Source organism: Sarcophilus harrisii, chromosome 1 (genome assembly GCF_902635505.1).
Source record: "Sarcophilus harrisii chromosome 1, mSarHar1.11, whole genome shotgun sequence".
Taxonomy (NCBI): domain Eukaryota; kingdom Metazoa; phylum Chordata; class Mammalia; order Dasyuromorphia; family Dasyuridae; genus Sarcophilus; species Sarcophilus harrisii.
The window spans coordinates 15,179,738-15,195,236 of NC_045426.1; the positions used below are offsets into that span (position 1 = coordinate 15,179,738).

A 15,499-nucleotide genomic window follows, 5' to 3' on the forward strand; every position below is an offset into this window, starting at 1 on the left:
AGGAAGCCATGAGCCCCGTCCCGACAGACAGCTTTTCCTGGGCTCATTTCCTTGCAGTAAGATCCATGTTAACTCACACTAGAGACCTCAGTCCTCCTTGTACCTGTGTGTGATTTTAAATCATTCACCAAATATTAGTGAGACACTAAGAGAATTATCAGGGAAATTAAATGACTGAAAACATACACTTTGCTGTCTTAAAACAGGACAGAATACGATGCTACAAATAACAAAGAGAGAGGAAATCACATGATACAAACATCAGAGAGTCGCCCGTGTGTCGGGGATGGTCATTTCAAGCTGCCGAGTTCCTGACATTGGAGCTGGGCCCTCAAGGACGAGGGAGAACTGAGCAGGGGAAGAAGATGAGGGAGGACATTTTTGGCACAGGCTACAGGAAGAACAAAGGTATGAGGTCTCTCGAAAATTTGGAGAGCAGCGAGTCATCTGGGCTGGCCGGAGTCTCAAATGGGGAGAGAGGGGAGAGAAGGCTGGGGAGGCAAGGTGACCACCGAAGGAGGAGATCTTTGAATGGCAAGCTTTCTTTAGTGATTTTCACACAGTGAGCAACAAAAGGGGAGGGAACCACAAAGGAGGGGGGAGGAAAGGAAGGCAGAGGAGGAGCAGAGGAGAAATGGGGAGCCTTTGAATTTATGGGGTTGTTCGGTCGATTGCAGATAGAGAATTAAGAGAATAAATCAAGAGCACTCTATTCTAATAACTATATGGGAGTAATTTTCCAAAGCTTTCAAGAATATTACTTAAATTTATAGTTTAAAAGCCAGACTCCTTAGGGATATTACCAAGTTGCCCAGTTCATCAAGGAACTTCATCATTTTATTCTTTCTGGTCACCCTAAACATCGTGAGAGTGAAAGGTTAGCACAGTGCTCAGCACTTGATTAGTCCATGGAAGACACTTAATAAATGTCGGCTGATGTCATAAGGGACAAAGGTTAGTGCTGAGTGACAGCCCGGAGCTGCCGTTCACACAGGGTTCCACCCAGCCGGGGAACCGGGGTATCAGCACGGTCATGTGAAGTATTCCAGACGCTAGGGACTGACCTGGCAATGTAAGGCGACTCGATGAGCCTGTGCTTGGGGCTGGAGAACCGTGAGGACGTCGCTTTGCACCTGTTTTGAGGAAAAGAGTGGAAAGAGTAAAAACAAAGGGGAATTTAGACCTCCTCGTTTGATCAATGAGATGATAATAGTATTAATAACAACAATAACATCAATAATAATAATTAACTCAGAGTTTAAACTTATATGTTCAAATCACTTCACCAGAATTATCTCATTTGAGCCTTACAAAAGCCCTGGGGTTTAGTTACCATTATTAACCCCATGTTGCAGGTGAGGAAATGGAGTTTTAATGGTGAAGGGACTTATTCATGGTTACGTGGATACTAAGTGTGATGACATAGAATTTCAACCCAAGTTTTCCTGACTCTGAGATTCTCACTCTTTGTATTACACATCTAAAGCACTTAGTAAATGGTAAAGCATTGTACAATTGTGAATTATTACTCACCACAAGGTTTTATTTAATCACTATTAAAATCATGTGAATATCATGAGGGCAGAAATATGACTTTCAGGAAAATGTCTCCTGAGAATATGAGCGTATCCCAATGGATCTTAAGGTTAAAATCCCATTGCTGGAAGGAATCTCCGATGGCACCAGGTGCATCAGGTGCATCAGGTGCAGGCTCATTTTATAGGGAAGGAAACTGAAGCACTAAAGGTGAGGTAATTCAATCCAGATTACACAGGTAGTTAGTGAGGAACCCAGGGACTGTGACTCCTAAGTCAGGGCTCTTTCCATTAGACAACACGGCCTTAATTCAGTAAGCTTAAAAAAACAGCCAACAGGATTTTTCTGACTGGCACTAGGATTATAAGCAGAGGAAGAAAAACATTTAACAATCATATACTAAAAATTATAAATTTCCATGGTGCGGGGAGTGGAGCCAAGAGGCGAGGAGTTACCAGTTACAAGTAGATCTTCCCCATTCTTATGCTGCATACATCCCACTGGACCAACTTTTACTTAGAAAAGCCCAGAGGATCCAAAAGTTCAATGAACAAATGGCTACCTCTGCCTAGAGCTTGGTTTGGTTCCCTTCACATTTAAGGTGTGAGAAGAACACAGATGATGAAGGCAACACATGTGCTGCCAGAGCTGGATCAGTGTAGGGGATTCCAAGCAAACTGTAGGAGAGAAGAAGATCCTACCCACCCGAAGGTCTACGGAGCAATTTTGCTTGAGACCTGGATACTCTACCAGTGCCATGTGAGGAAACAGAACCACTTTTCTTTGAATGGTCTTGGGAAGATTCTCAAAATTACTCAGCAAGGGAGGTACTGAACACTGAGGTCCTTTCTCTTTTTTGGAGCTTTTTATTTTCAAAATATATACAAAGACAATTTTCAACATTCACTTCTGCAAAACCTTGTGTTCCAACTTTTTCTCCCTCACTTCCCCCAACCCCCTCCCCTATATAGCAAGTAATCCACTACAGGTTAAACATACTCAGTTCTTCTATACATATGTGCACATGGATCATGCTGCACAAGAAAAATTAGATCAAAAAGGGAAAAATGAGAAAGAAAACAAAATGCAAACAACAAAAGGTGAAAAAACTGTGTTGTGATCCACATTTGGGAAGCACAGTCCTTTCTGGGTGCAGAGGGCTCTCTCCATCCCAAGTCTAATGAAACTGGCCTGAATCACCTCATTGTGAAAAAGTCACATCCATTAGAATTGATCATTGTATAGTCCTGTTGCCGTGTACAATGATCTCTTGTTCCTGCTCATTTCACTCAGCATCAGTTCCTGTGAGTCTCTCCAAGCCTCTCTGAAATCATCCTGTTGGTCATTTCTTACTGAATATTCCATAACATTCATATACCATAATTTATTCAGCCATTCTCCATTTGATGGGCATCCACTCAGTTTCCAGTTTCTGGCCACTATAAAGAGGGCTCACAAACATTCTTGCACATACAGGTCCCTTTCCCTCCTTTAAATCTCTTTGGGGTACAGGCCCAGTAGTAACACTGCTGGATCAAAGGGGATGCACAGTTTGATAACTTTTTGAGCACAGTTCCAAATCATTCTCCAGAATGGCTGGATCCATTCACAAAATGTACAAGTGTCCCAGTTTTCCCACATCCCCTCCAACATTCATCATTATCTTTTCCTGTCATCTTAGCCCATCTGACAGGTGTGAACTGGTACCACTGAGGTCCTTTCTCTTGATGAGCCGGTAAGCATTCAGACTTTTGCAGAGAATGCAGCTCTCAGGGGTTGCCTGTGTTGTTTCAATGATAAACATACATTTGCCTGATTTGTGGGGTAAGCCCTCACATGGAGCCAGCAGGAGTGATATAGGACACACTCAAAGTTTCTCTGAAAAACTTTGGAATCGGTCGTAAGACATGGGGGACGCTGGCACAGCACCCCCAGCCTGGGGTGCCCATGTCGAAGAAGGCACAGTGCTCCATAAAGAGCAGGATTGCAGTAGCTCAAAAGAAATGTGAGATGCACAAATGCAGACAGGTCTTTACCCAAATGTTCCCATGCCCGACTTGTGCCCGACCTGTACGGCGGCCCGATCAGCCCATCTGACAATACCATCCTTTGACCATAACATAACGATGCCATTTTGGTCCTCTTAGAACAAAGGTAAACAATCACCCCCCTTATTCTATGCATTGAATCATTTGACCAACCACTTGACTATCAAGACTGATATCCCTTGTGATCCTTGTACATTATGTGGCAGTGAGAATGTCCTTTGTAAAGATGCATTGCACCTGGATGAAAATGTCCTTGTCAGGAAGCACAGCAGCTAAAACTAAGGAAAGGCAAAGGCACAAACCTGGCAGTAGGTATAGGGAGGTGGGTGCGATTGATCACTTTATATGGAAATGATGACTAATGATGGAATCACGAAAGGAGGAGAGGGAAATCACCTGCTGGGCCCCTCACTGACTACAAGCCAAAAAGATAATGGGGGAGGAGAAGAGCAGAGATGGTAGGAAGAGGGACCTTTAAAAAGGCTTTTAATATTCAAGTTATGTTTGATGAATAGTTTAAATGGATGCTCTATTTGTGGGGGAAAGTACATGGAGAAAGGAGAAAAAATGCTTTTCTTTGTCAAATGAGTTATGGAATCCTCTAAAACCATCCTGCCAAGAGAGCAAAGATCCAAATAGGGGCCTGACCACAGACTGTATGTCCCTAATGTGTCTTTTTAAAAAAATATTGGCAATTTTTCAGCCAATGGTCATAAATAGCCATCAAGAGTCGCACTGGGGAAGAAAAACCTTGCTGGGCAACAACGCCTTTCAATCAGACACCACCGCTAATGGCCTGTCATGAGTGATGGGTCTTCCGTTGCATCCTTCCATTCTTCACCTTCTGACGTGATGTGAAAGCAGAAACTCAAATAGTTTCACATTTCCCGACCCATCCTCGAGTTACCCCCTCGTCCATAATGCAGGGTCAAATTACCCTTTCCCCAAAGTGAGATCAGCTGGAAAGGGGAGGGTCCCTGGGGCCAAGGAATTCAGGCCTTTGAGACGAAAGCCAGAGGGCATGGATGCAGCTGATCGCAGGCTGAAGAACAAAGGGGCAGGAAAAAGGCAGGAAAATCCATCAAATCAAGTCTGGAAGCCTTTAGTAAAGATCCATTACACACAAGGTGCTGTGCTACCTTCTGGGGATGTATAGACAAAATGATGGAATAAAAAGGCATTTGTTGGGGGTCTGCCATGTATAAAACACTGTATTAAGTGAGTGAGACCGTCCTTGCCTTCAAGGAGTCCACATTCTAATGAGGGAGACAACTATAGAGCTTTCAGCTGCAAGGCAGGGAGCAAGGTCTCATTTTCCTTAAGGTGCAGGGGGAAAGCTGATGGCAGGTAATATCTGCTCTGTATTTCATTTCCACTGATAAAAGTCTCTCAGTTCCTAATGTTAAAGCTTTTCACTGGCCTGACTCTCAGGAAGCTATTAAAACTCTTCAGGAAATCCATAAGTGACTCTCTCCCCCCACTGCTTACGGCCACGTCCAGCCTTCCTCATCCTGAAAATGACTTCAGTCGGTCCCACATCCTCTCAGTCTATCAGCCTAAATTACTCTGCTCTTTCTCTATTTCCTTGCTACTCAGTTTTCCTTCTCTGCTGTTTGTCTTCTGACCCCATTAGCAGAATGAAACTTATCTCCTCACGGCTACACCACCAGCCTTTCCTCGTTCCTGCCCTGTCTGACCGCTATCTAGCTTCGGACGTCATCACCATCCGCTCTCTTCTCTCGGACACTCTGTCCTCCCTTTGCTTCTGGAAGTGGAATTCTCATGGTTCTCCTCCTGATACTCGTGATGTCTCCTAATAGCAGTCTCCTCTTGTTTTGAATTTTCTTCTCTTTTTTCCCTTGGCAGTCTCATGAACTCATCCAGTTAACTAGCCTTTCTATACAGCTAAGGCAGACATCACAATAAGTCAAAAAGCACGCTCCCTTTAGCATGGAAGGAATGGGGCTCAACTTTGATCTATGGCATTAAGTACTTCTGTTCTCTTGGGCAGTTTTATGTACCTTTTCCCACTTGTAAATTTAAGGAGTGGGATTATGTGGCCTCTGATTCCCCTTCCAGGTCTAGATCTAGGATTCTAAGATTTCTCCATCTATATATACACAGTTCAAACCTCTCGAACTCTAACTCACCTTCATAATCTTCCCAGATATACCCCTGTCATCTTAAAAACACACTCAAAGGAGAACTTGTTATCTCCCACCCACTGACCCACAGCTCCTCAAATTCATCTCTATTGAGGGCAACACATCAACTAACCCACTCACCCTGATCTGTCTCCCAACCGCCTTCAATCCAAGCACTTGCCAAATCTTGCTTTTTCTATTTCTGTGTCCCTTCTCTCCACTTTTATGACCTAGTTCAGTCCTTCATCACCCTTTTCCTGGGCTAGTTCAATAGCTTCTAATTGGTGAACTCCCTTCCCATACTCTCTGCTTCAATCTATCCCTTATGCAGCTAGCTAAAGACATAAGTTTCAACAGATTCCCTTGTTCAAAAGCCTCCGATTGTCCCCTGTTGCCTTCAGGAGCAAATACACTCTCCTTGGCCTGACATTTGAAGGCTCCCAGAGTCTGGCTCTGACCTACCTTTCTAGTCATGACACATTACATCCCCTGCTAATACCCTACCTTCTAGACAACATGGACTCGAGCTGTCCCCTGAAGAGAGCGCTCCATCCATCATTCCTTTCCCTTTAGGCCACCATCTAAGGCACCTGGAATGCCCTCTATCCCCATCCTTCAGAATCCTGACCTCACTTCCTGGCTCAGGCGAGTATCCCTGCTCTGATCTCTCCACTAAAAGTGCCATCTCCTTTCCCAAATTAGCAGCCAACAGATTCCCCCCCCCAAGGTATCCTCACAATGTCAGAGACCCTCAGCACGAGGCAGAACACTATGGCAAACTGATGTGCAGACATGGATGAGAGAGGTCACTGGACAGGCAGCTGGGATAATTTGCAGCTGCATTTACGGAAGGAAAACTTGCAGAGAAACCAAGGGAATCTGGGGCTGCTACTCATCTGCAGCTATCTATTAATCCCTGCACCTCCAAAATGCAAGCTCCTTCATGTCAGAGGCAGTTGGGGGGTGGCTAGCATGTTCCCACTGCCCAGCATGTTACGCGGGACATAGCAGGTGCCGTCACATAACAGGTGCTTAACTCGTGCTTATGACCTGACTGGCAAGCACTTATGAAGGGTTTGCCGAACTGAAGATGTGGAAGCTGACAGAAACAGAGACAAAACTTCACTGGAGGAGACTGAGAATCACAGATGATGATGGAAAGCTACATGGAGGGGGGAAGAGGGGGAGAGAGAGAGAGATAGAGACAGAAAGAGAGAGAGACAGAGAGACTGACTAGATGTCTCTAGGTAGTTAATCCCTTACCCCCACTGGCTTCTGTTTCCTCCTATTTACATGAAGGTTAAATTTGATAGTTACTAAGGTCTCTATATTCAAGTCCTTGGTTTGACTAATTCCAAAGCAATCTGACCATGCCCTGAAACTCATGTCCCAGGGGCAGACAGCCGGACTGAGTCATGGGAATGCGACTCCCTGCCATTCCATTTAAGATACTTTTAGTGACTCGGATAAAGTCACCGAGAATGACGGCCTGTCCGAGAGCTCTGCAATGGGATGCTAAAAGCTGGATGAGGACGACAGTGGTGATGATAAGCATCCATGTAGCCTGTCTAAGGTAAGGAATTATCTGTATCACCTTTGGATCACAGGCCCTGTGCTAAGGGCTCCACAGACCTCGCTTGAGCTTCACCACCCTGAGAAGTAGGGGCGTTTATTATCTGACGCCCTGGGTCACCCGGCTAAGTGTCCAAACTCCACCCATCCTGGACTCCAGGCCCTGGGCCTTATGGACAGCAGCAGCCTCTAAGCTGCCCCTAACTCCAAGCTCCAGCACCTCGGACAGGGCCTAGAATATGATTCCATTCTCCAGATACATGATGCCAGAGGACATGGGGGGAGAGGGGGAATCCCTGGGTTCCCTCTTAAATATGAATGAGTTTCCAACATTTTGAGGAGTAGCTTTATTAGTTCTATTGAAACCCATCTGTGGGTTTATTGAGGAAAGAACAAGGATGACTAACTTTACGGCCTGGGAGGGAGCACCCACGGTGAGAATCATCACTTATGGGGCCGCAATTCATCCCAATATGGACATGATGGCATCCACCTTAAAGGCTGCTGAGAAATTTTGAGAGGAATCATAAAAAAAATGACTTGAATCAGAAAACTGGAAACTATGTTATGACAGCATGGCTAATTATAGCTTCAAGAACCAATGGCGGCAAGGTAAATAGGTTCCATCTCATCCCTAAACCTACCGTTGACTTCAGCCCCAAGGCAATGCTCCGGGCCTAGTTTGGGGAGGAGAGATCTAAAGGGAGCCAAGGAGGAAGGAGTCTCCCACGCCAGGAGTTCCCACACTACCCAAACCATGGATCCTTCACTAATCTGGATGCTTTAACCTTGTAATCACAGGGTTCTGGAAATTTTTCTTGAAAGAGAGAACAGGTGTGGAAAGAGGTCACTGAGCTGGATGTAAGTGAGGGAAGCAGGATGATCTGGTTGGCTGAACCGGAAACATACTGAGCTTGGGGTTAGTCTGGCACCTCAATAAGAAATTTCAGGAAAGCTACAGACCTCTCTTAAGAAGGAAACAAACTCATGGGAGATCTAGCAGGGACTGGGACAGGGAACCAGGAGGAGAAAGAGAATTTATCCATTTTTCCTCCTGTGGGAAGTGAGGATGAGAGAGGAAGGCCCAAGGAAATAATGAATGCTGCCATTGAGGTCCCAGAGCCATCCGCAATATATATTCCAGGCCCAGATGTCAATCTAATAACTAAACTTCACCCAAATTGTCTAACTGGTTTGAATGAGTCAGTCAATTGACTGAAGTCAACCCAACCAGAAAAGAGATAAATGGGTCAAGGGAGAAGACTTGTATTACTTGGAGCACAGATAAAGCCTATGAGAAGCATCTTTGGAAGTCCAATAGGGAAAGACCTTTCCTTGGGAGCAGAAGGATCAGCTCCCAATTGGGAGAGAGGAGTCGGCATTTAGTAAGTATCTCTAAGGCAGTTACTGTGCGTACAAATATCATCTCATTTGATTCTCACAATACTTTGAAGTCATTGATTTCATTATTCATTTTATACAGGAAGATTCTGGGGCAAATAGTGAAGTGATTTATCCGAGGCTCCCAGCCTGAGGCTATGTTGGAATTAAAATCTTTCTAACTTGCCACCTGGCTACCTCCTCCAAGGGTCTGCAATCAGGGAGCCCTAGAACCCTCAACTCTTGAAGCCCCTCACCTCAGGGGCCTGAAAGGCAGGGAGCAAGCTTCAAAAGCCTGGAAGCCAGTCTGGTTCTGGCTGCTGGACGCCCAGAGCTTGGTCTCAGCCAGGATGAGGGCTCCTGGCATGTACTGTGGAAGGAAGAAGAGACTGGGAGTCAGAAGACCCTGTCTCTGCTGCTTGTGGTACCCGGGTGATCTCACGCCTCCTTGCTGGGGTCTGTTTCATCATCCACGAGATGTGAGGGATGGTCCTTCACTTCTCTAGCCCTACGCTTCTCTGAACCAGGGGAGGCAACAAGAGTTTTGTCCCAGGATGCCGAGTGTGGAGAGTGCAACATATGCAGTAATTCAGAATGGCAGAAACAACAGCGCTTATCACCGAATTGACTAAAGTAACCAGGTGAAACTGAAGGAAACCAATCTGAAGCAGAATTGAGCTCCTCCTCATCCCATCTGGCCCACCTAGGATGCCCAAGGTTTAGAATTCCTAGCTATGGCCCTGCTGGCTCCAGGGAGAGAAATACAAGGCAGGGGATCCACAGGGGAGAGAGAAGAGCTAAGAAAGAACTGTATCTGTTTGTCAATGAGATCAACCCTGAAGACCAGGATTATCTACTCCTGTGAAATCTTTAAAATCGCCTTTAACTTTGATAATATTTTCCTTTTGGGAACTAGTTGATATTTGTGTTTCTGGGGAGCTCCTGGCAACAAGAGCTTTAGAAATCCTGAAGGCTATTTGCTGGACTCCATGGGGAGGAGATGGGAGACTGAGTTCAGTATAGGCAGGAAGAACTCAGGACAGGGGAGAAATCAGGTAGTTCTGGACAGCACAGCCTGGGTGGGAGCAGGAGGGAGCAGCAGGACCCAGAGGTCAGGGCCCACTCCCAGCTGAGCATCCAAACGAGGAGCGAGAATTGTGATAAGGAGGTTGTCATCCATGTCAGCACCATGATATGTGCCGGCCTCACAAAGGAAGGGCTTGAATACGTATGTATTTATTGTGTTCGTACACATGTCCATGCAAATATTAGTGCATGCAGTACAATACATAGACAGTGTATATGTGTGTGTGTGTGTGTGTGTGTGTGTGTGTGTGTATGTGTGTAGAAATACATGCATTTTAGGGATTAAAATAGAAGCGCCTCAGAGGATCAAATGAGATCATACTGAAAAGTGCTTTAACCCAATGACTGGCACAGAGTAAACATAAATAAATGTTCTCTTGCCATTCTGCAGAGATTGTGAGGGGGCCCTGAGAAGCTGGGAGTAATTCAGGGTCAAAACTAGTGTCAGGCACAGGGTTTGAAGCCAAGTATAACAATAATAATCTAATCTTCACAATTCTCACTCATGGTTTTGATACTAAACCGGGAGTGGGCCCTGACCTCAGCCTCCTGCTGCTCTCTTCTAGGCCAGGCTCTGGAGATGCTCTCACACAAACACACACATTCACCCACACTCACCCTCACCCTCACACACACACACTAACACACACACACACTTACTAATACACTCACACTAACACACACACACTCACACACACACTTTCACACTCACTCACACACACAGAGACACACTCATACACAGTCACTCACACACACACCATTTAGTCATTTCTCAGTCATGTCCAATTCTTCATCATCAGCTTTGGAATTTTCTTGGCAGGGATACTGGAGGGCTTTGTCATCTCCTTCTCCAGCTCACTTTATACCTTTACAGGTGAGAAAACTAAGGCAGGCAGGTTAGGGACTTGCCCAGGATCACACAGCAGGAAGTCTCTGCCACCAAATCTGAACTTAGGAAAGTGAGTCTTCCTGCTTTATCCATGGCACTACCTGCCTGTCGTATGTGACTGTGTGTGTGTGTGTGTGTGTGTGCACGCACGATAACAGCTCCCATTTAAATCCTATTTTAAGGAGGGTAAAATGGTTCCCAAACCCTAGATCACTTGGCCCTCAGCACGCCCTAGCAGGGGGGACTACAGTTATTCACAGATGGGGAAAGTTCTGTGTGATAGCTGTGAGCGTTGGCAAAGTGCTTGACCTCTTAGCATTGTAGCCAATGAGGCTCTGAGGGGAGGGGGCTCCCCACAAGGGCTTCCTCCATAAACGCGATCAGGGTCTGCATCTGGCTTGAAGGCTGCTCCATGACTGCGAGTGGGAGGAGGAGATACTGCCTAGGGAATGGTCGTCCTCCATCAGCACCAGATGGAAGTCCTGGACAATCACAAACTCTACATTTTGGATGATAAGAAGAAATCAGCGTGGTGGTCCAAGGACCCCTGGCAGCTGCTCTGTGCGGAAACCAGGCCAGGCCACGAGGAGGCTCTCTTGGGTAATGATCATCTTCCAGGGGTCCACAATGCCCCTCAGAACGTTGTTTTGTTCTGAGAACTAGAAAATTACACTGATTGTTCTCGAGATACGGCTAACTCCTGATTAGCCATGATGATGGCTAATTATCCAAAATAATGGCTACTATAACCCCTAAAGTGGTTACATTACTTGAACTCACACTGCACATTTCTAGTGGACTGGCAGCAATTGCCATAATTTCCCTAATTTTAGCTTTGATACTGAGCGCTCCAATACACACGCACTTTGGGGGCTCATTATTCTCACTGCACTGTGGTGTTGTGGGAGTTAACAATAATGACATATTGTTATGTCAATAGTGACATAATGACAGAAATTGTTAATACCAAAGGTAACATTTCACGCCAAGCCCCTTAAGTGATCCCAGCAAAATCCAGTTCTAACACTGTCCTTGCATTCCCACCCTTAAGATAACCTCTACCAGGCTGACCTGAACCACACCTGGGTCCCACCCTGAAGCTTACTCTATAAACAAACCAGCTTGGGCCAGACCAGTTTCAAAAGCGCTTTCTGTGTCCTTGCCCCTTCTCCATCGGGATTCATGGCCCAAAGCGTAACATGGTCAGAATGAAGTCCTTTTCTTTGCCCAGACTGCCAAGGAGGATGGGGCTCTCACAGCCAGGTCTTGTGACCTCATGGTACCCTCCCGCCTAAAAGCACCCAAATCCTTCAGCGTCTCTGTTGGGAAATCCATCGCACTCTGCACTCATGGGACATCTTCCGGGTGGTACAGTTGTTACCCTGCTGTCTCAGTCAGAGACTCCTTATTCGTCCACTTATTGATTGGTGACTAGAAGATGAGTTCCAATTCAGTCTGCGCCCCTTACTGCATCCCTGCTCCTGCCTGGACCTCCATTTCCTCACCTATAAAATGGGGGAGGAGAGAGACAGGAGGCTGAACTAGCTCTAAAGTTACTTCCAGACCTGAAATCCTATGATTCTATAAATATTAGGTGTGACTTTGTAGAAGCACAATCTCAGTGTCTGGACATGAAAGGGTTGCATGTGAGGGTTAGGGGAAGATAAAAAAAATCATGGTAGAATAGATATGAGGGACATCATTGCATTAATGTGGAGAACAGTTGAAGGGAAAAAAACCAGCTCTTTGACCATTCGAATTCCAACTGAGTGGATATCTGTTTTTTATTTGATAACCAGAACAACATACAGTAGTTATTATTTACTAGAACATGTGTGCTTTTTTCTGATAACAAGAATACTCTTTACATGAATCTTGAGTATTTATTTTTGCAATTGGATATACAATATGATGTCACTTGAATGGATAAACCAGAATCATTGCGGTAAAGTGTCGACCATTAGAATCAATTTTTGTTATTTTCTTGCCTTGTAGCGCACACAATGTGTATTTTCTCTTCCAAATACAGACATTCATCTCTATGACTTCTATTAAATATAAATTTATTTTAATGTCACCCACCTTAAAGAAACTCTAAAAAACACACAGAGACATCCCCATTGAATATGTTCAAGGAGACACTGAAATGGCAAGATTCGGATTCAAGTTTGGTTATTTTTTTCCTTCTCTCCTGAGCCTCCTTAATGTCAGACTAAGCATTTCCCACAGGTTCATTCGGACAGGAGTGTAATGGATGGCTAAGGCCGGACCAATTGTTGCCTTCAGCCTATGGCTTAGATCTCATTGAACAGTCCTAAACAGCAGCAGATTGAAGCCAAAACAAACGTTAGGATGGACAGGCGAGCTGACCGGCCAAAGGAGGGCCACACTCATGAGGCTGGCCATCCCTGAGACCCACCCTACAAAGGTCGGATGACCCTTGGGAGGCACCTGAGCTCCCCCAATCTGGGCTGGGCCTCGGTTTTCCACCTAATCCATCACCTGGGGGAGGGGCTGCAACATCAGAGAAGGAGCAAAAACCACAGTTGTGGTTCTTTTTTGGCTGGGTGTTTAAATGGCTTATATCAGGGGAAAGAGGATGAAGAAGAGAAGGGAAAGGAAGGCAATAAGAAGAGGGAGAACAATGGGGAAAGAGGAAGAGAAAAAAAGAGGGAAATAGAAGGGGAAATAAAGAGAAAAGAGTGAAGAAAAAAGAAGAAAAGGAGAAGGGAGAAGAAGAAAAAGAGGAAAAACAAACAAGTAAGAAAAAAGAGCAAGGAAAGGGAAAGGGTAAAGAAGGAAGGAAGGGAGGAAGGAAGGGAAGGAAAAAGGGACAGAGACAGTGGGAGAACTTGGCTGAGCAACTGTCCCAAATCTGATAAAAAGCCTAAGCAGAGTTCTACAAATGAAAATAGCAAATGTTTTTCAATTGTATAGCATATAAAATTGTATAAAAATATCATCAAAGCAAGAAGAGAAAAAGGCTGACTTCACTAGTCCACTACAAGAGCCTGTCACTGGACAATACCTATGGCCACATGTTTGCAACATCCATGTGTTTTAGCATTTCTATTGGGGCAGGGGATTTATGACAGTGAGAGCACACACACTCACTCATACTCACACACACACACACACGCATCCCTTTCAATCATCCAAGAGAGATATGGAGATGATGCATTTTCCCACTTAACATGAATAATAAAGGAAAGATAATGCTATAAAAAGATGTGCTTTCTTGTAGGGGATACCCTTTAAAAAGCTAACCAATGTAACTGTGCTGTAACTGTCTTATCTTCTTAGAATCAGCTTATAAAGACTGGGGAGACTTAGAACTCTTCACTCTGTCTACCCTGGGATGGCTGGATTAGCACAAATGCAGACCAGGCTGATAGAGCGTAAGCTCCTTGAGGGCGGGGACTACTTTGTGTTTGTATCCCAGGCAAAGCAGGGACAGGAGAGACACCCATGAAATGCCTGCTGAATTGCACTCTCATTTAGCTACTTCTTGGGCTTACTTAAACTCTGTTTTCACCAGGATAGCAGCTTGGCATAAGTCGAAAGCTCAGTGGATTTGGAATCTGAGCCTCTGCCTCTTCCTGCCTTGGAGGCTGTGAGCTGGCCTCTTCCTCTCTCAGGGACTCCCTTGAAAAAGGAAAACACTGGACTAAGGGTCTCTCCAGCACTCAATCCAGGATTCCAGGATGACTTTCCCAGTCGCATTCCGACAGGTCTTCTCATTTGTTTTTACCTGGGAATGGGAGCTGAAATGATCTCGTCTCCATGGTCACTCACTCATTCCTCTTTGTCAGTGTTTAAGAACACAAATCACTACTTCACCAGTGGAAAGTGAGGGGCCCCAGAGGAGCCAAAAAGCGCCTCCTCCCCTGCCCATGCTACCTGTCTTTGGCTAGGGATAAGGTGTGAGACGGGACCCCACCACCAATGGCTTTGTTTGCTTTCTCTCTTTGGACAACCTCATCCATCTATTCAAAGACCTCTATAGCCATCAGAAGTTCTTCCTTTCTCTCTACAAACAGCCCTTCTTCAGGTTCTTAAATATTTATGAAAATGGAAACCTAAGTCATTCTCCTTCTGACCCACCTTTCTGACCCTCAGGATCCTTTCTGAAAGATCTGTGATCCTGTGGAAAATGACTTCCTTAATCCAGCAATGTCAGCAGAGTAGAATGGAAGCTCAACTCTGGCCTCTTAGTTCTCAGAGAAGTTTATCAGGAATGGTGATATCACTGATTACAAGTTTTCACTAAGTAATGATCTCTAGTGATCAGATGGTCTTTAGGCATTAATTCAATTCAATAATTCAATATTAAGCCTCTGCAGCTGGGAAACAGAAATACAAAGACACAGTTTTTTCCAATATTGTTCTGCAAACATTTGCTTGCTTAAAAGCTTTTTAAAAAGAGCCCTGCCTAAAGGGAGTTCATCTTCTATTGGTTAAAAATGTGTGAACTCAGAAATACAAAGTGATTCAGAGAGGCACGAAAAGCCAAAGAAAAGGTGAAGGGAAAACTGTGGTAGACTACTGAACAGAAGTGGGAGCCTGATGTAAGTAATCAGACAGGAAAAGCGGGTTGGAGCCAGATTTTGATGGACTCGAGATACCAACAAATCCGTTTTATTTCGTACTGTAGAGATTAGATAATGGGCAAAGCAGGGACTACATTTGCCTTCTCAGTTCTTGGCTGTACCAAATGGATTCAGGATGTATCGGGAACCGAAGATCTCCACTTAAAAGTATTAGCTCTATTTTTTCAGAAAGGCAAAGACCTCTGGCTACCACAGATAGGATTGGACTTTTCCCCTCCTGCAGTTCTATTTCTT

The 15,499-nt window shown here is 45.0% G+C and overlaps 1 protein-coding gene across 9 annotated transcripts in view; it reads right to left on the reverse strand.

Annotated features, from left to right (window-relative positions):
* PDE1C (phosphodiesterase 1C) overlaps window positions 1-15,499 on the reverse strand; it is a 366,823-nt gene that overhangs the window by 16,625 nt on the left and 334,699 nt on the right. For 5 of the 9 annotated variants that reach the window (XM_031952784.1, XM_031952753.1, XM_031952715.1 and 2 more), the window contains one exon: window positions 1,065-1,133. In XM_031952784.1, the coding sequence (XP_031808644.1) occupies window positions 1,065-1,133 (69 nt within the window). Of the gene's footprint in view, window positions 1-1,064; window positions 1,134-11,352; window positions 12,161-13,424; window positions 14,301-15,499 lie in introns of those variants that run through there. The other 4 variants (XM_031952776.1, XM_031952742.1, XM_031952761.1 and 1 more) reach the window with 3 other exon arrangements.